The 25,884-nt window shown below is 38.6% G+C and overlaps 1 protein-coding gene across 4 annotated transcripts in view; it reads right to left on the reverse strand.

Moving 5' to 3' along the window:
- Positions 1-6,343: 6,343 nt before the first annotated feature.
- Positions 6,344-25,884, reverse strand: part of LOC147312488 (low density lipoprotein receptor adapter protein 1) — a 48,088-nt gene continuing 28,547 nt past the window's right edge. Inside the window, exons 4-10 of one of the 4 annotated variants that reach the window (XM_086263887.1) lie at positions 19,813-19,927; positions 19,381-19,453; positions 19,141-19,227; positions 16,884-17,011; positions 15,698-15,732; positions 12,003-12,031; positions 6,344-11,429 (exon numbers count right to left, since the gene is read on the reverse strand). In XM_086263887.1, coding sequence (XP_086120013.1) covers positions 11,335-11,429; positions 12,003-12,031; positions 15,698-15,732; positions 16,884-17,011; positions 19,141-19,227; positions 19,381-19,453; positions 19,813-19,927 — 562 coding nt within the window. In that variant the 3' untranslated portion in view covers positions 6,344-11,334. The remainder of the gene's footprint in view (positions 11,430-12,002; positions 12,032-15,697; positions 15,733-16,883; positions 17,012-19,140; positions 19,228-19,380; positions 19,454-19,812; positions 19,928-25,884) is intronic. The other 3 variants (XM_086263889.1, XM_086263888.1, XM_086263890.1) reach the window with 3 other exon arrangements.

Raw genomic sequence — 25,884 nt, forward strand, 5'->3', positions numbered from 1 at the left:
CTTCTGCTAGACTTAAATTTTTCTTGGACTCTGGTGGTGTTGGTGGATTTCAGAGTAAGTTTATTAGCAAATATTTGATAAACAACATGGTATTTTTCACTTATAACTTTTTCAGCAAGCACCTGTGCCATGCGTCCATGTAGTCTATGCAACTTTCTTACCAAGCTAGCCAGAATTAGCTGATATCAAAATATGGTCACTTCATAGGACTAAAGCTGAGGCTTCAAAATTCAGGCTTCTAAACCAATGAATGAATGATTGCCCTGTTCAATCTATGGTACAAACATCTGAATGCACATAAATACCTATATTTGCTGCTAATAATAAACAATCTACTTGCTTAAAATGGTCAATATTTACACGTTAAAATAGCTCAGAACAGTTGGTTAGTGCACCAGCAGCTGCTGCATTCATTTATAATGAGCCTTTAGTTATGAGACTGTCTGCTGCGGTTCTTTAGAGAACAATGAGCCATTTGATCTAGCCTTTAAACTAGAATGTTCCTAATCAAAAATGTAATTACACTAAAGTATCTAAGAATACAGCGCATCTTAAAATAGAAAGAGATTACAGTGTCCTGGGGATTAATAGGTAATATTGTATTCCCTCTTAACTCACTGTCCGTGCAGCACAGCAGACAATTTGTATTAGTTGTCCAGGTGATTTATGGGCTGTTAGGGCCAAGTGGTTAGATTTTAGATGTGATTCAGAGATCCATGGATATGGTGAAGCTATAAATAAATAAAATCTATAAAAAAAAAAAAGGGTTTGCATTGGAGTCTACCTTCATTATTGTATTGCTTGGCCCCATCTTTCCAATATTAGCTTTCTCCTGTCTGTCAGTATTGGAGCCAAAATAGATAGGCAATGAAGATATATAGAAAGACATTTATTGCAAGCTCACTGCAAGTTATTACAGTTTATATTGTGTGTTCTAAAATTCCAGTTTTATAAATATATTCATATTGGCCCCACATGCATATACGTGAATATGAAAAGACTGATGGTTCACAGGCACTGAAGAGCCGGCACATCCATATATATATATATAACTACATCAGTAAATGTGCTAAAAATGAAATGCAGGTTATGGCCCTCCCTATGATAACAATCTCAACTGCAGTGAAGTGTCAGCCTATCTGACCTCCACAAGCTGGTCTCTCCGGAGTCTCAGTATCAAATGGTACAACTATTACATACACAATATTAAGCCATTAGAGCAGGGCAGAGCACCTTATCAGTCACTAATTAGCCATCACAAAATTGTGTTAAATAGGCTATTAGCAATCAATTACACACTTATGAATACTAAATGAGCTGTTCATTGCCATATCCCGGGACACAAAGGACAAATATGACATTGGTAATCAACATATCCCTCGAAAGTTAAACAGTAATTTCAAATTTAGAATGACTGTTTAACTACGTCAAGTGTAATATTTTGTCCCGCGGAGCTAAATGAAAATAAGCCTTTTTCTTTCCCCATCATACGTGACCTTAATTTAATGTCTATGTCCAGAGGTGATTTGGATTACCACTCATGAAGCAAAACAATGACAAAGCTATTTATTGCTGCTATAAAAAAATAACTGGTGATGGTACTGAATATTCTTACTCTTGCGATTTCTTTTCATGCACTAGGGTTTAATTGACTGCTGCAGACTTTGCTGACATGACATGCAGGTGAGCTCTGCTTCGTCACGCAGTGAGCTGAGAGCAGTTTAAGTGGAAAGATTTATGCACTCCAGTATAATCAACAAAACAAGGCCTGTGCTGCATCAACCCCAGTTTACACATATGTAATGGAAGCAGAAGCAGCACACTAACAATGCTGTTGTTGTCAGTGTGACAATACAATGAAATAACACAGTGTGCCTTTTTAGTCTCTAGTGAGTTCTCTGAAAACATCAAAGTGGAGATTTTCTGTCACTTTTCTTTGTTACTTGTGACAAGCTGATCTTCTTTCTGAGGGTGGGCCGGGTACTCCACACTCTTTGTTCACAGAGTCAGTGATTTCTGTCACACAACAGGTCTGTCATACAGCATTTTCATCATAGTGAAGTTTTCTCTGAAATGTTTAACTCTTCTGATCTAAAGTAGAAGACAGGCCTTCTTTGATCTCATGAATCTGATTAGTCAGTTCTCTATACACTGATCAAACATAACATTCTGACCACTGACAGGGGAAGTGAATAACACTGATTCGCTCTTCATCATTGCACTTGTTAGTGGGTGGGATATATTAGGGATCAATTGAACATTTTGTCCCCAAAGCTGATTTGTTAGAAGCAGGAAAAATGGGCAGGTATAAGGATTAATGTTTGATGATCAGATGACTGGATGGGATTTTCCCATCTTCCTGATCTGCAGTAGTCAGGATCTATTAAAAGTGGTCCAAGGAAGTAACAGTGGTGAACCTACGATGGGGTCATGGGTGGCCAAGGCTCACTGATGTACTGTACTTGAGGAACGAAGGTAGGCTCGCCTGCTGCTTCCAGATCCAGCAGGCGAGCTACTGAAGCTGAAATTCACAATTGACAATTCCCGACCCATGTCCATAACTGAAAACGCCAATAATGAGCACATGAGCAACAGAACTGGACCACGGACCAATGGAAGGAAGTGGTGTGGTCGGATGAATCATGTCTTCTCTTGCATTACATGCATGGCCAGATGCATGTAGGTCACTTACCTGCGAAACACCTGGCACTACACATTACTTTGACACATACCATCTACTGGAGGATTGCTGCAGACCATGTAAACCCTTTCGTGGAAATGCTATTTCCTGATAGCGGTGGCCTCTTTCAGCAGGATAATGAGCCCTGACACAAAGCAAAATGGTTCAGGAATGGTTTTAGGAGCAAAACGGTGAGTTTGAGGTGTTGATTTGACCTCCAAATTCCCCCGATTACAATACAATTGAACATCTGTGGGATGTGCTGGACAGACAAGTACAATCCATGGGAGGCCCACCTTGCAACTTTTAGAACTTAAAGAATCTGTTGCTAACATCTTGGTACCACAGCACAGCTTCAGGGGTTTAGCAGAGTCCATGCCTAGATGAGTCAGGGCTGAGTCAGAGCTTCTGCCATGAATCTCTAATATTTTAATCCCGAAACGTGATTGATTATTATCTTAAACACATATTTTTTTTAAACCACTTTGTGTCAGAGCTGATTCTCATTCCCACTTCTGCACACAGTCTGATAATGAGATTGGAGGCACCCTACTGCAATGCATCCTTGGAAATGAAAATATTTGCCAACCATAATTAATTGGTCTAAACAAACACTCAGATAGCTGACAGAAACACAAGCCCACAGAGCTGATCAGATTGGGATTTTTAAACGTGTGATAAAAGCCCTTGACACTTCAGTGAACTGTTCAGATGAGCTTGTACAGAAATATTCATTCTTTAAAGGCTTTCTCAGAAGTGTGATCATTCTTCATTCAATTAAAAGAAATAAATTGTTAAAAATCTGCAGTAATGTGCAAAAGCCTTGAGCCACCTCCTCATTTCTATATATTTTGATAGGAAAATATTTATTGAAATACGCAAACACAAAGGGAAATAATCCATAAAGTGTTTGAACAATTCTAATAAACTTGAAAGTCAATATTTGGCATGACTACCCTTATTCATCAACACAGCCTGAGCTCTTTTAGACAAACTTTCTTGTAATTTCTTTAAGTAGTCTTCAGGAATAGTTCTCCAGACTTCTCAAGGACATTCCATTCTCCATCAATTCATCCATTTTCCAACAAATTTCCCACGTGTTGGACTAATAAAGTTTATCTTATCTTATCCAGACAATCCCACATTGCTTCAATAACATTGAGGTCCACTGATTTTCAGTGCAGTTCTTGTGCAATATGGCATACTTCTGCATTTTCTTCTTGTTTCCCTTCCTTTATGAATTTCTCCTTGACAGCCACTGTTCCAATGAAAGCATTTATGCTGAGACAAAAGAGCAGAAGGATCAACTGAAGGGTCAGATGCATCTCTCGGGTCCTGTGTCAAATCTTTGCTGTATTTTCCCCACCGATTTTTTAAGGACATAACTCTTTGTTATTCACCTTTCTGGTGCAAATAAATGAGGAGTGTATATTATTGTTTACACTTACATTTATAAAATCTACTATACTAATCTATACTTTTATTAACATTTCACAGCATTTGTGCTGCAGTTCACCTGATTTTGTTTATAATGTTGTATATTGCGTTATCATCACTGACAATCAAACATAGGTGGCACCGTATTTGTGTTATGTTGGGTATGGTGCAATATTTTAAATGACTTTCATGTCAATTTTGGAACATATAATCTATAAATCCAACACAACTTAAGGTGAAAGAGCTGCAGAGGTCTGTGAACACAGTATCAAAACCAGCAACATCAATAGAAGGTGAGGTTTTACAGTTACAGTGGGGCAAAAAAGTATTTAGTCAGCCACCGATTGTGCAAGTTCCCCCACCTAAAATGATGACAGAGGTCAGTAATTTGCACCAGAGGTACACTTCAACTGTGAGAGACAGAATGTGAAAAAAAAAAAATCCATGAATCCACATGGTAGGATTTGTAAAGAATTTATTCGTAAATCAGGGTGGAAAATAAGTATTTGGTCAATAACAAAAATACAACTCAATACTTTGTAACATAACCTTTGTTGGCAATAACAGAGGTCAAACGTTTACTATAGGTCTTTACCAGGTTTGCACACACAGTAGCTGGTATTTTGGTCCATTCCTCCATGCAGATCTTCTCGAGAGCAGTGATGTTTTGGGGCTGTCGCTGAGCAACACGGACTTTCAACTCCCGCCACAGATTTGCTATGGGGTTGAGGTCTGGAGACTGGCTAGGCCACCCCAGGACCTTCAAATGCTTCTTACGGAGCCACTCCTTTGTTGCCCAGGCGGTGTGTTTTGGATCATTGTCATGTTGGAAGACCCAGCCTCGTTTCATCTTCAAAGTTCTCACTGATGGAAGGAGGTTTTGGCTCAAAATCTCACGATACATGGCCCCATTCATTCTGTCCTTAACACGGATCAGTCGTCCTGTCCCCTTGGCAGAAAAACAGCCCCATAGCATGATGTTTCCACCCCCATGCTTCACAGTAGGTATGGTGTTCTTGGGATGCAACTCGGTATTCTTCTTCCTCCAAACACGACGAGTTGAGTTTATACCAAAAAGTTCTACTTTGGTTTCATCTGACCACATGACATTCTCCCAATCCTCTGCTGTATCATCCATGTGCTCTCTGGCAAACTTCAGACGGGCCTGGACATGCACTGGCTTCAGCAGCGGAACACGTCTGGCACTGCGGGATTTGATTCCCTGCCGTTGTAGTGTGTTACTGATGGTGACCTTTGTTACTTTGGTCCCAGCTCTCTGCAGGTCATTCACCAGGTCCCCCCGTGTGGTTCTGGGATCTTTGCTCACCGTTCTCATGATCATTTTGACCCCACGGGATGAGATCTTGCGTGGAGCCCCAGATCGAGGGAGATTATCAGTGGTCTTGTATGTCTTCCATTTTCTGATGATTGCTCCCACAGTTGATTTTTTCACACCAAGCTGCTTGCCTATTGTAGATTCACTCTTCCCAGTCTGGTGCAGGTCTACAATACTTTTCCTGGTGTCCTTCGAAAGCTCTTTGGTCTTGGCCATGGCGGAGTTTGGAGTCTGACTGTTTGAGGCTGTGGACAGGTGTCTTTTATACAGATGATGAGTTCAAACAGGTGCCATTCATACAGGTAACGAGTGGGGGACAGAAAAGCTTCTTACAGAAGACGTTACAGGTCTGTGAGAGCCAGAGATTTTCCTTGTTTGAGGTGACCAAATACTTATTTTCCACCCTGATTTACGAATAAATTCTTTACAAATCCTACCATGTGAATTCATGGATTTTTTTTTCACATTCTGTCTCTCACAGTTGAAGTGTACCTCTGGTGCAAATTACTGACCTCTGTCATCATTTTAAGTGGGGGAACTTGCACAATCGGTGGCTGACTAAATACTTTTTTGCCCCACTGTATACGCTAGACTGAAGAGTTTCCAGCCAGAGGAAGATTAGAAGTTAGATAAATATACATGTACTTTCCTTAAAGTCCTTCTTTGAATATTATCAGGGGTCACAAATCATTCTATCCATGCATGCAGTATTTAAAACAATTTTCACCTGAGTTTGTACTTTAAATGGCCGTGTAAATGACACTACACAGGCATTTTTATTGATAGCCAAGAAGAATCACCAGACACTACAAATGGTGTGCATTTTTTTAAACCTTTAATCAGGCAACAGCGGTCGACAAAATTTAGAGACATATTGATCAGACAGCCAAAGTGCACGTCCTTGGTTGTGATTGACCAGTAAACTGGGAAATGTTTGAGAAAAGTACAGATTGAATAAAATACTGTGGACAGTTTAGCAGAAAGAGCTAAATCAATAAAGACAAAGCAAAGCAAACTGAAATGTTTGATTTTGAGCTGTTTGTCTGCAAACCGAACAGCTATTTTAAAGCTTCTTTTCTGAAGATTTTTTAAAACTTCAAGTTCAGAATCATTTTGATATTCTGGTAGTGTCCAAACAGGATCGTAGAAATTAAACAGCACGACAGAAGGCTTCTAGTTTAATAAAACACAGGCTTCTGTGGACTGGTTTCTTAATCCTGTAATTAAAATGACATTTCAGCAAAATGCAGAGTTTGTACAAAGTCCTTTATTATGCATAAATATGTAACAAACCATAACAGCCTCAAAATTCTGTACACAATTTTACACAGATTAGGACACCTGCTTGTGAATCATACACAAACTGCTATTAACATAATATCACAACACTGCTGGAAACCCACTATTTGCATAGATAGAAAATAAGCACCTTGGTAAAGTAAATTCATACTGTAAACGTCAGTGTTTATTTGGGGTTAAGAAGTACAGTAGGTTTTCTGAGAGTACTTGGCTTCCCCAGTCGAAACTCTTTCTCATTTTTTAAAAACCTAACAGCCTAAAATGCTTTCTGGGCTCAGAACCTCACAGGGTGATTTGTATTCAGTGCACATAAGACTCAGTTTGGCATGCTGTACCTCCAAGTGCTAGTTTCTCTCTCTTCACTCCCAAAGACAAAAGTCTCAGCTGTGCCAAAGAACCGCATCCAGTCAAGATTTGCTGGGAATCTGCCACATTGATGGCTTGCTGTTTCCAGTATACTAGCTACATGAAACAATACTCAGAGGAGCCTGATGGAATTATCTGCGTCATAATGTTATTAATCCAGGACTTTCTTCTTCTTACATTAGATTACTTTTTATGTTTTATTAATTTACAAATAATAATTTAGCTTTAAGCCTATACAGTACCACAATTTCACCTGGACGTTTTTTGGGACTTTAACACCATGACCATAGAGAAACTGTACAACAAAACCTGCCACTCGTGGATTAATTGTGCTGTGCAGGCAGTAACAGAGCTTTGAACGGCTGTTATTTCCTACGTGCCAAAAGTCACTAGCTTATCACTTTAACAACATTACAGTGCAAATAAAACTTAAAGTGTTTCGAGAATGAGTGTACATGATGTGCTCTGTCCTTATTACAACGCCCAGGACAACATTTCGTATTTAAACTGAGCTCACTACTACATTAATGATTACTACAATGTCATTTAGAAATATTAAGAGTGGTACATTAAAGATCATGGCACATTTATCATGGTTAATGTGCCATTTTTTTTTAAAACTATGCAACCTGTTTTTGCTATAACTGCTGCAGCATAAAGTAAAATAAAGGTTTAAAACCATAAAAAAAATGTTCCCAATATCTTTAATAGTATGTTTTAGTAGTACGTCTGTTTCTAAATTACCTGAGGTGTAAATGTAATACATTATCATAATTTAATATTATTATTAATAAAGTAATAACTATTGGGTTTGTTTTTTTTTTTAAACGGCAGATTTCACAGATTTCGCAGCTCTTGGACAGCAGCCAATCTTAAAATATCTAACGGCACTGAATCAGCAGACACATCCACACAGGAATCCATCAGTCAATCAATGACGGGTCTGAAAAAGGTGAGTACAGATCATTTGTGCATTACAGCATCGCACTGGCAGCGCACTCTGCTGACCTCCAAATTCACAGTCAATACTAAAGTGAACACATCGCTTCCTAGACCATCCTTGACATGACACAGGGCATTTCTGTTATCCATACTAAATAGTTTCGCTTTAAAATTTGTAATAGAGTTGGTATTTCAGACAGTCAGGAATGAAACAGTGTAATTAAGCCTCATGTCGTAACCTGATAAGCCATCCAATTATTCTGCAGTGGGTGTCATGACAACAATACGGAGCTCCCTGCTACCTCCCACCTACCACCGCCACAATTATTTTCAGTCGTGATGCCGTGAATACAGAGAAGACCACTTCAACCAGACTGTGGCACAATATAACATGCTCTTGACAACAAACAGCATTTGAGTGGTGGATATAAATAAACCGCACAGTCTAATAAAAAAACAAGAAAACAATTGGAATGTATCATTTCCATTAATGAAAAGAGATGTTTAAGAGAAAAGGAAAAGCATCCTTTAAAGAGGACAGTGTGAACTATGTAACTGAATATAACAAGTAAAAAAAATGAGCGACTCCTGCAGTAGTAAAACCCAGTCATTTAAATCTGTACAATCGTCTAACCTAACGCAAAAGCACACAAGCATCTACACATCCACGTCCCAATTAGTGATATAAAAAAAAGCCCACCTGTGAAAAGCCCTGATTCTAATCATCCTACTTCATTTATAATGATACAATATGTATACATACAGTAAATAGGTACAACTTTGACACTGAAAAAATACAGCATATGGAAATAGGTTTCTTTAGTCTGATTTTGGGCTTGAAACACAGTTTCCATAACCTAACAGCATTAACAGTAACATTGTCTTTATGTACAGTGACAGCTGAATGAATGAGGAGATGCTAAACTCGCCGTATTCCAGTCGGACCGTGATGATCGTTACAGAAATCTCAGCCTGTTACTTTCGAGAGTAAATTCGCATTCATATTTAGCATTTAAGACAGAAAGAAAAACAACTATGTAAACTTTTATGTATGCAGTGCAAACCATAGGCAGATCACTCATTCACCCATAAAAGGCTGCATATGATTAAAATTTGCTTATCTTTTTTTTCTTATTTTGCACAACTACAGATCTTCGGCATAAAGCCTGGGGTGCAAATTGGTAGTGTGGTGAACTTTCAGACTTTAGCTGCTGCATTGTAGAAAACGGAAGGCAGGATTTTGGAATTAGTAGTCACAACAACATCTTACCCTCTGTTAGTTCAATTTTGATCACTGTTAGCATACATTTTTCTATTTATTACAGTTGTAAATTGCCAGAGTAACCATTTTAACATAAAAACAGCTGGTTGTTGTGTGCATCCCTAATGGTCTTGAAGCTTTAGTTACTTAGTGAATACATAATTTTAAACCTGATAATGACACTAAATGCAAAAGGGATACCAAAATACTTTACCTATAAGGAAAAATAAAACATAGATAAAAGGTTCTTTCTTGACCTTGAAAATAACAATCTGGTAACTTTCCCAACATCCAAAGTTCAAGGACTCCTGAAGCTTTCTGCCTTATGTTTCCCAGCAGAAAGATGCACTCGGATTTAACAATTTCTGGGTCCTGTAACAAAAGACGGATGAATAAATTGGTAGTTAAATTCCCTCTTCTCATACATTATCTCTATTATAAATATGATGGATTCCAAACCCCCCCACCCACTGCAAACAATGACCCGATATATAACAAACTGAACCATTCCCATGACAACCTGGCACATCTATCTGCTGGGAAAGGTCACAATAAGTGAATGAAGTGAATACCCCTCAAGCAGTGAGAATTTGGGACCAAAAAACTACGATCATATACAGTTAGCTGGAGATTAAATTTAAGTACTCCACTTTACTTTGTAAATGTTACAAGTATTCTTCTTAAAGAAACATTTCCTTATTGACTGTGTTGCCAGGGAAAAAAAAACCTGACACACACTTTTATATATCTCTGTGTCTAATGGGGCCTTCATCCCCCAAAAGAAATGCTTTGTTCGATACAACAAACTGGATGATTCGTGTAAAACCCATTCAGCATCATGACAGAGTGTTCACTCCAGTGTCTGATGATGACTCCTAACACTGGACTTCCTCCAGCAAGTGCTGTGACTGGCAGCTGTTACTGCACCAAAACAAACAGCAAGATTAGAGAGTACTCACATTTTCAGAAAGCGATAGCAGGCATATATACAGTGCACGCATCTTTGGACTGTGACGTTTGTGCAGTCTTTACTGTAATTTACAAGTGGAATCCACATGTGGAAATGTTTCACAAATTATTACTAAAAGGAGGAGACTCCAAACTTCATCCTGTGTGATTTGCATTGTGTATAAATTTGTGGTCCTTGCTCTCTTCGCTGTGGTGTATTGCACACTGTGTGCACCAAATTTTAAGATGGCAGGAGATGGCTGTTTACACTGAGAGAAGTGGGTTTTGACAGGCAGGCATTCATAGAAATAACATTTCATGATATCAGGGTATTCACTCTGGCTTCTCTGCAGCAGTGACTGAATATCAAATACAGGCTTTCTCATTCAGTTTGTGCACCGGGGAGGGTGATATGTTTTTTTCTTTCTGATTGAGTAAAGCATGCTGTTTTTGTCAGCCTGGGTACTGGAGCGTATGCTTTTTGTCTAATTTCTGTGGTGCTGTACGTCGGGCAGCTATTGCCGGTATGTTATTTAAACTCATTGTTGCAGACAGGCAACAGATTCTCAGTGGAGACCTCCGGGAGACTCAAAGCTGCATTGTCAGAGATGGGTTCGGAGCGGGACTCGGCCAGTCTGACAGAGACAGAGAAAAGCAGAGCATTGCTAGAACATTTTTTTCAGAAGACAAAGGGGTTTACAGTCTATACAAAGGTTTAAAAAACTGACAGAAGAAGGAAGCATATAATGTAGCAAGGTCACAGACACAAACACACAACGCCAGAGGATGTTGATTTGACTCAAAATGACAAAGAACAAACGGGAAAAGGGAGTGCTAGTGGATAAAGTGCAGCGTGTGAGGTCGTGAGTGGCAGACAACAAGAAAATTCAGTGTTTTTGATGTTGTTCGGAAAAACACTGGCAACACTGAAAACAAAAGCCAACTCCAAAATTTAACAGAAGCGCTACCCTCATTTATTTGGTATATTATATTTTAACAATAAACATTTTTCAGCACGCCAATGGCTTTGATGTGCAACTTAATGATTAAAATTATATCATTCACTCAGTCACTTTTTTTGCACTGGTGATGGACAGGATGACAGACGAGGTCAGGCAGGAGTCTCCGTGGGCTATGACGTTTGCAGATGACACTGTGATCTGCAGTGAGAGTAAGAAGCAGAGTAAGAAGAGTCTGGAGAGGTGGGGGTGTGCACTGGAGAGAAGAGGAATGAAAGCCAGTAAAAGCAAGATGGAATACGTGTGTGAATGAGAGGAGACAGGTGACCGAAGGATAGCAGCAAGAGTGAAAGGGACGGTTTACAAAGTGAAACCTGTTGAGGTATGGTTTGGTAATGGTGGCACCAACAAAAAGACAGGAGGTTGAGATGAAGATGTTAAGATTTACATTGGGCTGGACCACTAACCAAGGAAATGTAATATTAAAATTAATATTGAAAAACAGATTTTAAGTAATAGTTTAATCCTAATTGAAATCAAAATAATCTTTTCAGGTAAAAACAAACAAACAAACAAAAACTTTAATGTGGCTCTGAGCGTAATATCATCTTCTTATTAGTGGAGTCACATACGTCCAGAGGCCAGTGCTTTCCCCTTGCAGAGAGCAGATTGGACTGGGATAATAATAGTTAGGATTTTTCACATTAGGCCTGAAATAAGGAGGCAGAGCAAGCATGTACTGTCCTAAAACAATACATTTATCACATCACTTACCAGTGTCTGTCTCCTCTGTTTCCATGTTGCTGCATGCCAGATACAAGACAGAAGAAATCAAGACAAAGTGAATCAGTGCTGAAGGTTAGGATAAGTGAAGAAAAGGTGATAGGAACTGTTCCGGTAAAGGGCATCAGGAGTGTACATGAACACATTGTGAAGTGAGCTGCCCCACTTTCACCATGCAGTTAGCAAAGTGACACACAAAGAAGCCTAAACTAAACTAAAAAGAACACTTCAGATTTCAATGGGGAGAAGTACTTCAGTGCTAAATCGGCTGTTACACAGGGTCGCCGTTCATTTATGAAATTTTAAATACCATAAATGAATCATTTTAATTAAACCAGTTTGAACTGAAGCTGAAGTCAATAGTTGTGAGCACTTTTGGCTCTGCTAAAAATAGATTTTTTAATGAGGTCTAAATCCTGACCTGTGCAGCTAAGTGTTAATTAAAATTATTCTACTGAAGTTGGTTTAACGGTATCAGCTGCAGCTCAACTCGCAAAACTACAAAGTGCTACCAGTGACCCCTAGAGGTCATGCTGCTGCTTACACCAAAGTGGATTAAAGAGATTTAAACTGAATCGCCAAACCGCAGACCAATAACGTGACCCCGATGCTATATTTAAACAAGCGCACTCGTAGATATACCAGGAAGCTGAAGAGGCACTGGTGATGGAAACTTACTGCAGTGTGTGCAAGAGATTCAGACAACCACCCAACCCCAAACCAAACAGACAATTCCTATACAAACACCTAATGTTATGAGCTATACAAAGTTAGAGCAAGAGTAAAGCAAGAGTAAAATACTTCACCAAAAACATTTTTAATGGGTACTAGCAAAATTCTTTGCCCCTTAAAGACAACCCTGACTGCTTCCCCAGTACCCTTAATGACGAGTTTTGACACCTCATAATATATAAAGACATGGTTTAAGACCACTAGAATAGTTTCTGGGTTTTTTAAAGGGTAGCTGTAAAGGCAGAGACTACCTTCACTAACATTTGAGGCAAACCCAGTCATTCTGTTGTATAAGCAGGCCTGAAATATAACAGAAACCACTCAGTTCACAAAAGAGCTTTTTCTATTTAACAGTAAATCTTTGGCAGTTAAACATACTTACATTTTGGGAACCAAAGGGCTAGAGAGTAGATAAACAGCAGAGACATTTTAAAACAGAGTTCTCCTTGAACATATGAAGAGCCACAAATAAAACCCTCCTCTGTTGTATCTAAAGGCATTCCCGAAGTCACATACAACATTAAATAGGTGTGATAGCCATGAAAACTCAATGTCACCCAGATTCTTCAGAGTTTCAGGCCGCGTCTCATTCACCAGTGCTGTACCACAACTGCAGCGCTTGACATCCTTGCTGACCCCTGCAGAGCACGTTCACTCTAAACACTTCAAACTCCTTTAGTGCGACTCCCAGGACGTCAGATTTAGTAGACGTTTATCTAGAGTTTCACCTACCCACTATTTGACAACTGTCCCCATCCCTGCTGAGAAGTGCCTGAGTGATGACCTGCTTTCCTTTTCTGCTCTCCACGCATGTAAAAGCAACTTCCACAGAAACACACATGCAGAAAATCCCTTCGTCGAATTTACTCATTTGCTTTCCCCAAAACTTCCGTTAGCCACAGGCAGCACAGCTTAACGAGTGCAATGTCTTTAATGTGTGCAGCACCATCTTTCTGTAGCTCTTCTCTGTCTTTGTAGACAGATTTTACAGAGCTGTAGGATGTATACACAGTCTCAGAGACTGAAAGCTGGCTACACAACGAAATTAAGAGTCATGCAGACAATCATACATTTTGTGAGCTGCGAGTTTTCAGAGTGATCAAGTGCATTAAGTAGTAACAGGTGAAATATACTATGTTTATATATTTAATTTAAAAGATACCCAATTTAAAAATTGTGTATCTGCATGCAAGGATTTGTAACAATCAGGCAGAATTGGGGGTATTCCTTTGACGTGTGACTTTTTCATATCCCTCATGTCTCATTTCACCTGAGACTCACATTCCTGTCTCTGCAGGTATCCTACACCTATAAAAAGTCAATTTTACAAGCTGTCACACATCGTGGTATAAGCGCTGTATCGTAATCCTAGTTCAGTGACAAGGTGTTGATGCATTGTGGAGCTCCCGCACTGGTTTGAGCTGGTGTGCTCCTGAAACCTCTGTCTGAGAAAGTGGTGATCTTGTAGCAATCAAAGGAGGTTGCTTGTTCCACATGATCTCTATGAGTCAATTATGCTTGATGTTTAGAACAAGCTTACAGCTTTAAGGGTGCATGTTGTACAGTGATGCCCTATAAAACAAATAATGTATATTTATGGAAACCTATGAATAAAAATTCAGTCAAATTCACCTTTTCAAAAAAGGTTGGCCATTGCGTATAGAGCTAAATAATAATACAGATTTTCAAAACAAAACGCCACATGTCATTAAAAATAAACACACAAATAAATAAGGAAATAAATTCCTCCTTTTAATGTGAAAACAACACATTTCACAGAAGCTGGGTGAGGGGTGATGAAAGACTGGAAAGTTTTTTTAATGCATTGGTGTGTACAGCAGTAACAGCATATAAATGTTTTTGGAGCAACACATGCTGTGGTGTATACATTTTTCAGGAAAAGCCTGGAATATTTCATCAAAAATGCTGATAACACCATTCTGCATGTACTTCAAAAGAGCGGCTCAACAGGAAGAGAACCAGGGTGTGCAGCCTGGAGTCCAGAGCTATCACCCCTTTAAAACATTTCATAAATTATGAAATGAAAAATAAGGCAAAAGAGTATCTGAACAGCCTCGGAGAAGCTGAGATTCTACAAGAAGCAAGAAAGGGAACATATTTTCTTTTCAAGACAACAGAATCTGGTCTCCTCAAGTTCACAGAGTTAAAAGAACAGTTAAATGATAATTACTATATTATTACTATACAGTAGTAGCACTATTTTCTTTTTTCTTTTTTTTTTTTAAATTGAAACACGTTTATCTTGTAAATAAGACACTAAGTCTCAGTGGGATTACCTGTAAAAATAAGGTTGAATAAAATAAAAGACAAATTTGCAGAATTCTGACACTAAATTTGGTGGAAAGGTGCCTCTCACACAACGGTCATATTAGTGGAGGATTCACTACAAAGTGAAACAGCGCAGCATAACTCCAGAGTGTGTAACTTGTAACTTGCAGAAGGTCTTTTGCATGAGTCAGATCATTTCTAAAGCTTTGAATTTTTCACACAACTCTTTGGAGATCAGATAATCCCACTCAACTATTCACAGTAAGAAATTTTGATTATGCCCACCCAAACCTTTGCATGCCACTGTGAAAATATCTTAAGACAGCTGCTTTGAATATCAAGTTATTTCACCAGTTTCAATGCCATCTTTTAGACCAAGGTACCTTGGAAAATCACGTTTATCACATTCGCCTGCTTATTTCAGTTTCTATGTGACTTTCAATATCTGTTTTCAAAAGAAAAGATATTTCATCCAAAGACTCAAAGGCCCTCAGTGTAACTCAGGAGCTATTCAACTGTAATCAAAAGGCAATATTCATTGTCACAATGTGTTGAATACATTTGTTTCTTATGGTAGTATTTAAATATTAGTGTGCATAAAACAAGAAAATCAGATTTTATTCTCATTAGCGCTCTGCAGAATTACAGTCACGAACAAAGCTCACCTTGAGAATGCATCCTCAAGTCCATCTTCCACATCCTGTTGAGACACAACAATAGGACTCAGTCCACGTTCAAAGTGCTTCAAGTTATAATCCTGCTCCTTCTGTACTTTCAAGCATTTGTGCATCTGCACTGAGCCAGGTGCTTGCCTGTTTGCTTATTCACATAAATGAACTGCTACTGAGGAATCAATCTGTGAAAATAGATTCTCTTAATCCAGTCACAGATGCAACTCAATTAACAGTCACAGTAATAGATATTTAGTACAATATGAGAAAGTACCCTGGAAAAATACCCCACTTAATAAGCACGGACAGATGATAAACTGCACAACTGCAGCAATAAAATGAACTTGAACCAGCTTGAACCAGGTCTCGTTCAGCCACAGGATCATTTCTCACTGAGAGGAAAGGCACATCAGGGAAAAATGTGCATCATCGGGATTTCCGTGTATGAGATCAGTGTATATGGGAGACATTCGTATGGGTATGGTGTCACCTAGTGTTGAAAATCTGCAACTGAACACCAGATTATATACAGATGTGCAATAAATGTATAAAATTAGCTCCCATTATTTTATACTTTGCACCTATTTATTACGTTTTATAGAGGATAAATGGCAGGATATGACCAATAATCATGCTATACTATTCCTTCCCACTTTTACATTTTAATCTTTTTTTCCACTGAAATTTAAAGTTTCAATTTTTTCCATTTAAATTTGGCTCATGTAAAGAAGAGGTCCATGGATATATTCATCATTCTAGTCCACTTATTCGGTTTAAAAGTTTAAAGCACATTTAATAGAAAGACAACATCAAACTAAGTTGAAATGATACATTTTACATGAAATAAACATGGTTTAAAAAACTAAAAACAAATATTATGTATGAACATTTAACAGTGGGATTATTTGATTGTGAAAGGAAGGCTATTGCAAAGCCTTGGAGCAGCAACCACAAAAGCGCAATGTCACTAACCACTAACCCCAGTATTTAAAAGCAGCTGGTTTGAGGATTTAACAGACATAGTGATATATTAGGAGTGGAGAACTTCTGAAATGTGCAGTACCCAAATGCTGAAGCAGGCATGGATTTATAGGCAAAAGGAGCAGACATTAATTCTGTATTTGACAGGTAGCAAGAGCACGCAAGCTAGCAATGATGTAACGCTTTAAAGCTGACCTACCCAAGAGTCATGTTTGATTGGTCGCCTTCGAGTAGGGTTACTACGAGGTGAGGGCGAGCTGAGCGAAGCAGAGAATAAGGGCCTCCGGAGCTTTTCCTCCATCCCACTGGGCTTATGTGTCTCTGGATCTATGAGAGATGGCAGGTGCTTATGAGAGGCTGCCAAACAATAAAGCAAAAGAGCAGGAAGAAGGAAACATAGAGGGCAGAGTAGAGACAGGCAGATGAGAGGTAAAGGACAGACACATCCGGACGCAAAGGAAAGGAAGAGCTGTCAGATTTCAAAGAGGTGAAACAACATTTCCAGCCCGTGGCACTCAAAAACTTCTTCATGACAGGCACAATTTAAATCATCTCTGTAAAACTTTAATGCATCTGTCCGTGTAGTTATTCCAAAGGTCCTTGAGGCTTTCACACCAGACTTTCTCTATGTCCTCAGGCCACTACCACTGGGAGCAGAGCAAATTTTAATTGAAAGAATCTGGGAAAACCAGGCTGCGACTAACAATGGATGATTAAGTCTCATTTTGTAAGTCTGCTGACCCTCTGAGGTCAGGAAAACATTTTGACCTATAAAGAATAACCTATAAATGTCACAGTCATTAGAAGGCGCTTAAAATTCACTGTTTCCCTGAAGGGTGATTTGCCCTGAGCGTGTATGACAAGTGACAGATGACTGATACATTTGTGAGAGAGCAGTGTCAATCAAAAACTTAAAAGCCAAAATTGTGATAGACTTAGTATAACTGAAAAGGTCATTTAAGATCATCATAGGACTGACTTGCAGTGACTTCCACTTAGTCACGATGAGTTGAAACGGATAGGTTTGTGCAGATGAAACAAATCAGCATCTTATTATTGCTTCACTTCAATAACACAGCATATTATTTTCCCAGCATTAATCAGATCCCCGTGTGCAGACTGATTTCAAACGCGGATCTTGAGAATTGATTACAGAAGCAACAAACCTGAAAAAAGGGTTTAAGAGAAAAGACACTCTTTGGCATTCTTGCTGAGAGATAGATGAGAAGATTGACGCCACTTTCTCGTCTCGACAGTAAATATTGTGCGACTCAAAAAGACAGCTGCAAGTTAGCAGAGCGTAAAAAGTGGAAACTGCAGGAAACTGTCAGCCGTGACGCATGATGAATTCTAATTTTCTGACATGAAGGCCCCAAACAGCTTGAGCAGCGTAGATCAAAACTTTCAGCTGTTTTAATGTGTCGTCTGCACCCAAACACAGAGTGGTTTAAAAAAGAAAACGTAATGCTGCACATCCCTAAAAACGCTTTTATCTTCTGAAACATGTTGCCTGCCTCAAATTCATTAAAAATCACATTTTTTCAACATTTAAAAAGTTGTATTTGTACCATTTTCAATAAAATTAGAGCAATAATAAAGATTTAAGTCATGACCTTATTTTGGAAAGCAGATTGTGTAATCAGCCTCTGTCATATCTTAAAGACTTCATAGTACCTCATTATCTTAGCACAGAACTTCTCTCTCAGACTGCAGGCTTATTTGTAGTAAGTGTTTCAAAAGTTTTCAACAGTAGAAAGAAAAAGTCGAATCCTGATAAATTTTGGAGTTAGGGCTGGATCAGATTACCCTGAAGCATCTCATTGTTATACTGCAACAGGCTTGCAGGCTATCCCATGATCCACTGAGTGTTTCTTCTTCACTCACCTCTTTTAACTCTCTGTGTGTTTATACATCACTACTATTTAATCATTAGCAACTATTAAACCCGGGTTCTATCTGCTCTCTTCTCCCCTCACCCCCAACTACTCATGGCAGATGGCTGCCCCCTCTCTTAGCCTGATTCTATCAGAGGTTTCTTCCTGTTAAAATGGGGTTTTTCCTTCCCACTGTCACCAAGTGCCTGCTCGTCGAGGGTTGTCTGGTTGTCGGGGTTTCTTTTTAATACTGTAGGGTCTTTATGTTGTAATATAATTAATATAACACACCTTGGCACAATATTGATTATGAATTCAACAGAATTTTTATAATCCCCCCCCCCCCCCCGGTTTTATGGTGATGTGTCAGACTTGTTAAAAAGCAAAGAAAATGAATTTAATTTGGATTTGTTGCTATTTCTAATATTGAGAACTAGATAATTTGTTAAATCACATTAAAACAACTTCACAGTTAACACAGTATTTAACATTCTGCTGTCTTTTACCTTTCACTAATATGGTTATTTCTTGTTCGATATGCGGGGACACAATATGGATGAGGACACAATAAAATGAAGTTACCTGCTGGGACACACTGAGCGTCCGCTGCCTCCGTCTGCCCATTGCTTGCTGCGCACGTACAGCAGGTCCTGGCCTTCTTGCTTTTGTCTGTGAACCAAGAAGCTGTTTCAAACTCTTAGAAAATAACAGACTCCAACTATACTTGAATCTTTCATTTATGCACAGACAATTTAATGTCCACAAAATGCTGAGTATAAACGTAAGTTCCAGAGTCATTTCCTCTTTGTTCAGGGAACTTACCTTCCTGAGCAATCTCCCAAAGATCTAAGGCCACTTTAAAGGCCTGGGCTACTGTTAATGTTACAGCCTGAGCCTGGAAAGAGAATAACACAGAGAAACTAGATGAAATTAAATTATTTTTAATAATGGGTATTTGATTTTGTGATAAAGAAGATATTTTAACTTTTTCTTTGCATAAGAGTGTATCTATTGTGATAGATTTGTCAGAAAGCAGTATTTTTTTAATACTAACCACAGAAGTAAATCTCAAGTATCACTAAGGAAACAGCCACAAGATGGAGCCACACGCCACCCATTGTTATGTTGCACTTAGAGTTCACAATTATTGGTCCTGAAACAAACTGAGCATCCTCCTAAAGTCTGACAACATATATCCAACACATCAGTCTAAATCCAGGTATATACAAGAAACCCACGGCACTGCAGACTTACAATTTTCTTCTTTTGGCAGAGAAAGGCATGGCACTCTAGAGTCTCGTTGAACTGACTCTGTGAAACATATGCAAAGACCTTATCCTGAGTTTTATCTGCTGTGCAGTATGAGATTCTGTTTTAAAGGAAAGAGAGAAATATGAGAGAGAACAGAATTTTATTGCAGTGTAGCAGTTCCATCAATTCACATGATATACAGTCAGTTACAACGGCTCTACATATTTCAGCCAAGCACATAAATAAAGCAATATCTAGTCCTTACCAGGTTTTAAAAATAGGTGAATAAAACTAAGATCATTAACAACACATGACATAAAACACCATGTTATTTTTATTTGACAAAAATGGAGCAAAATGCAGAAGGAACGCAGGAAAAACGAAGATGATTTAGTAGTTTAGTAGAACCACATTTGATAACGATAACTTAAAGCAATAATTTTCTGTCTCTCACATTGCTGTGGAAGAATTTTGACCATCCTTTACAATGTTTTCTCAGTTCATTAGGTTTTGTTTATACACAGCAAACCTAAGGACTTGCCAAAGCATTCCAATGAGGTTGCGGTCTGGACTTTAATTGGGCTACTGCAATGACTTGATTTGGGTTTTTTTTTTTTTTTTAGCCATTTCTGTTATAAATTTGTCCCTTTGCTTTGAATCATCATCCTGTTGTATGGCCATATGTAAGCCACGTTTTAGCCATTAGACAGATTGCCTCACATTTGACTTATTATTGACACATTTGACATTGGTATGCAGAGGACTTCATGATCAGTAATAACTAAAAGGTGCCCAAAGACCAAATCATCACCCCTCCACCACTGTGTTTGACAGTTGGTGTAACATGTTTGTGCTGATATGCTCTGTTTGGTTTTCACCAAACATAGTGCTGTGCAAACATCTCGTCTATCCAGAAGTCTTCTGTTTTTTTCCAATGCAGCTTTCTTGAATGTTTTCCACTTGGGAATATTCCTTCTCGCTGCAGAATGATGGCCTGTTTTTATAATTGGCCTTAAAACACTTCCCAGATTGATGATCACCAACCGTTCATTCATTGCTGCAGTCTTCCCTCCTTGGCATTGTATTAACACATAGCTGAATGTTCTAAACCATAGAACTACCAAAATTTCTGATTTCATGGGAGATGCTAACATTTACTGATAACCAGTTAACAGTGGATTAGCAGCACGCAGCTGCTACTTACAGTCTTAACTCCTATGGAAGCGGTAAGGGTGTAATATCTCATGTGTTTCTGTTCATCTAAGGTTGTATTTAGTTAATTTTCAGACCCAGTGCGGACCATATAATGTTTTTTAATTATGTTCCGATATGTAAAACCTTAAGAGTTTGAATTTTGCCATGAGTGTACATCCATTTATAATGAATGATACACGAAAAAGTACAAATAGGAAGGCTTTAGTGTCACACATGCGACACAAAGTACACAACATTACCTACTAGTCCGCACTGTGAATGAAACCTCGTAGATCAAGGTAAGCTGCACTGCCTACATGTCAATTAAGGCTGTAACTTTGCGGTTTACTTTTTGCATATGCATGAGCACACCAGTCACAGCACCAGAGCAATGGATATGAATAATATGCTGATTGAGTCCCACAGCTGGGCAAAGACAAATGAGCAGCAGTGACATCCATAAGTGAGTTGTGCTTGAAGCTGTAGGAACTTCAGAGTTTGGATGGAGAGAAAGTGTTTCATGCCGAACTCGAATGTTGATAAAATGTTACCTTTAAAGACTGAGCTTGTCGATTAACCCTGAATTTTCAGCAAAGGAGCATTATTTACACTTTTGTGATGAAAATGATAGAATTATTCAAAGGTAAAGGACTTTTTAAAAAAATATTATATTCAGATCAACTGTTTGCTGTTCCTCATTTTTTATCTGAGAGCATCAACCACTGCAGGAAGGCATTTGAAACTGCAGTAAATCTGCTGAAGATTTTCTGAAATAACCTCCCTGACAGTTACATAATATATTGCGAATTCTTATCAACCGCAGAAAAATGTCCCCATCATGTGGGTATATATTTTTTTTTTCCTCTGAAACATTTAAATTTCTACCATCAGTGGAAAATAGAAAGTCTAAGATTACAAATTGATCTCCACTGTGATTGTATTGCATTTGAAACCTCATTCCCAGCAGTCACACTGAATCCACTATCTGGTTTTCAAGAAATCCAATTGTCTGCAAATCCAGCCACAGCCTCGGCCCTGTGATTTTCAATAGTTATCTAAAACCCAATCCAGACAAAGTCCACCAAGCCATTTTGTTCTCCCACAGCAGCTTGTTTGGGGCTCACTGAGGCAACAAAAGCAGTGAATTTCCTTTGTCAGATTTTACACAGGCTATTAGAAGCTGTATTGATCTTCAGTCACTCTGTGTATATGCGATGGTTACCTGAATCGGCAGCATGCGTCATTTGTTTGTTGCCTTAAATAGATATGCAAATTAGCCACGGTAAACGTTGCACTTGACCTTTTTCACTATAATTAAAAACAGCACAACAAGGACAATTAGGGGCTCCTTCCATAGAGCCGATAGCAGAACTCTTCGACACGAGCTATGTTGCTATTTTTTATATTCATGCTGTCATCATCATCACTGGAGAAAAGAGAAAGCTCTGGGTTGATGGCTGTATAATCTGCCATCATTAGAGCAAATTGTAAACTACGTGCAAAGGGGATTTGTGGATGGCTGAAACTCATTTGCTACCCCAATTCAGAGGTGGGGGTTGGGTGGGTAGTGGTGCTAAAAATGAAGTTATGTATTAGATCAAACAACAACCATGAAATCAACAGCGCTCACTACTCCATCTCAGATTGTTTGCTGGCTTGCACCACTGATGCATGACCCACATAGCAATGCCCAGGATACCCAGCTTTGCGTATTACCCCCTCTCCCGAAGCGCGAACTTATATTTGGGGCCGTAATTGCATAAAAATGAGCAGGGAAAAGTTGAAAGGGTTGACCTATTTAAAATTAGAAAACAAGAATGACGAAACTCAAGTACTACTCAATACAACTCAATTATCATCCTATTGAGATAGTATGTGCTTTTAATTAACTTCATATATTTTCCACAAGATGAATTTCACTTATTTTAAATATTTAAGCATCCACATGCCTTCATAATTCTTTGTGTTCTCAGAATTTTATTTACTAAATAATATGCTCCCTTCAAGGCATCTCCTTGTGCACATCTGGATCGCTTCTAGCAAACATAGATTTCCATTCTTACCACTACACTGCATCTGCTATTTCGCAATCGACTTGCAAGTACAGAAAACACTACTGATGAGAAATTATCCTGACCTGTGTCTAAAGGTAACAAACGGAGCACAACCAAGAGCATAGCAATCTTTATTTTGGATTATGCAAGTTAAGCCTGTCAGTGACCCAAAAATTGTCTCGTACCATGCTTTCATCATGTTGCAACTATTCACACCACACTCAAAAACAGTTGTTTGGCCACACCAACACAATCCCTACTAAGCTACTGCCCTACTTGCCAGATTTGGCTCGCGCAAAATGAGATTTATTTTGAAGAATCATTATTTTGATCTAGTGGCGGACATCCAGCGCACATGCAACTGATCAGAAGGGGTGATCTAAAAATAACTGGGGCTTAAAGGAAGCAGACCCTGAAGGCGATAGCAGCTAAAAATTACATCAGGCGTGTTGTGTTTTTTGCATTTTTCTCGTTTCTTTCTTTTGCTTTTTAAGGACTGATCTGCTAACCTCAGAAAAAGTTCTATGAATAGAATTTAAATCAGTAACTGCAGCATTTGACATTTTATTTTTATTTAATGGCAGTATCTAAGCTTTAGCTGTTCTTGACATATTTTTAAAACCTTTTTTAACCTTATTATGAAAAAAAATAAAACTTTTTCACAGTAAGTCTTTAGCTTTCCCAGAACAATGTGCTGTAAGCGAAATATTAAAATAGGTCAGTGCACACGCAGTGCATGTCTTGCAAGTCAGTGACCCCAAAGCTGTTTGTGCATCAGTTATGATTCACATTACTAATATTATTATTTTGCACTGGACTGTCCAAAATCCCAATATCACAATAATCATATTAAGAAGCACATGCCACATTGACTTCTACTGTCAACAGCATAAAAGTCAGACTTATACATATAGTTACATGTATTCATCAACAAAGAGGCCTCTGTCCAGTGAATGTACATGTAAGATTTAATCCATGTGCCAAAGACACGTTTCTTCTATTTATAAAAACTCTTAAGAAAACTTTTTAGTCATTACAGGATAATAAGTGTCAGACGTGCGGCGCAGTGGATCTTATTTTCAATACAGGCCTTCAGGTTTAAAGAACAACAGGAAAAAAAAACAACCTGACAGTATCGCATAGTTCCCGCTAAGCTTGAACAACAGAAGCTGAGCTGTCAGTCGCCATCATATCTCCAAAGGGGCTGTCTGGACTGCAAGCCTTTGATCTTCTTACTGTGTACCGCACCGGTATTTGTGAGGCAGCGAGAGAACGTCATTGGATATTATTTAAATATTTACAGTACAAAGCCTGAATAGATCTTCACACATCAAAGCCTCAAACCTTTCATACGCTGAATGAAACAGGTCTGCTGCTTAATTCGACAGTGATAACTTCTGTTCAATTTTCAACTTAGCAATACTATAAAAAAGAAAGAAAAAGCAGTGGGTTTTTTCATCTTTAAATAAAATGATGAAAGAAGCCATGTTTCCATGAATGTTTAGGATCACTGTTACACCCAATATCCTCAGCTTAGAGATCGTACAGACACATGTCAGAACCACGTGTATCATTACAAGGTGCGTTGTCAGTCTGCATTTCAGCTCTGCTTTTCTGACCCGTATGCTCTGCTAATTGATATGCTGGCTGTTCCCTGAGAGCTCTTGTCAGAATATGAATCAGCAACGCTAGCCCAGATGGAGTCTGAACACCCTCACAATGTTCTCTGCTGGGAGCATCTTCTGTCTGCATGTTTTAAACAAAGCATGTTTTTAAAAGGATGACAAACATCGATTACTGTATTGGCGTTGAATATCTGGATTTTTCTACACCGGCGCACATAAAGGCCTCTCCAGAGTGTCAGTACTCAAAAACAAACCAGCCACTTGTCTACTGATCCAGTAAGTGGCTGCATTAATCAAACTCCCACATCTTCTCCTACACCTGCAGATCTGCAAATCTGTGCATGACCCAGTAACAGAAAACACACAGATTACTTATATTTTGAACTAAACACAGGAAGATTTCTTCATCACTGATTATGGTTCAAACATCTATAGGAATCCTTTGTTAGAGACTGATCTAAGAACAAGAAGCTGTAACTTTAGCCTAGCATAAAGACTGGAGGTAAACAGCTAACCTGGCTCTTCTTGATAGAAAGCTGTCAAACCAAATAGGTTCTGACATTTAATTTGGATTAACTGGATCTGGTGAATCTTTGGACCCCACCTAATGTGCACTTTTGAAAATTGTGTTTTGTTAGAAGCAGAAAATTTGACTTCTCCCTAATAGGAACTCTGCTTCATTATCATATCAATGGATGTTTTCCACTTCCTTCCTTATATATAAGCTCCATCACTGATCTGTAAACTACTGACAGGTATTATCATTACAATCCAGGGTTATGCCTGAGGTAGAAAATCATCTATTCACCTCCTGTGTGGTGTAATCCTTCACTGCTGTTTGCAGTTAGACAACAGCAGCTCTGCAAATCCGGGAACATCAAGCTTGTGACAATAAGCTTTAACCCTTTAACATCAAAGTATACAGGCTACCTGGACTTATTTTTTAATTTTGGCTTTAAAATTGCAAAATAATTATCATCTTTCAGGAACCACTTAAATTTTCTCTATAGCGAAAACATTTCAGCAGTTATGATAATGTGAAGCGCACTGAGATTAATTTTCTGTGTTCAGACAGAGGACCTTGTGAAAGCTTTGTGCTACCATGACATGCCGAATATCCCCATAAAGCTCGTCTTCTCTCATTTCAGAAACCCTTTTAATTCTGTCTCTGGCACAAATGGTAACAGAGTTATGATCATTTA

The sequence above is a fragment of the Aulonocara sp. 'chitande type north' Nkhata Bay genome, linkage group LG15, assembly GCF_057382095.1.
Source record: "Aulonocara sp. 'chitande type north' Nkhata Bay isolate Kocher_YH1m ecotype deep benthic linkage group LG15, A_spYH_male_GT1.1, whole genome shotgun sequence".
Classification (NCBI taxonomy): domain Eukaryota; kingdom Metazoa; phylum Chordata; class Actinopteri; order Cichliformes; family Cichlidae; genus Aulonocara; species Aulonocara sp. 'chitande type north' Nkhata Bay.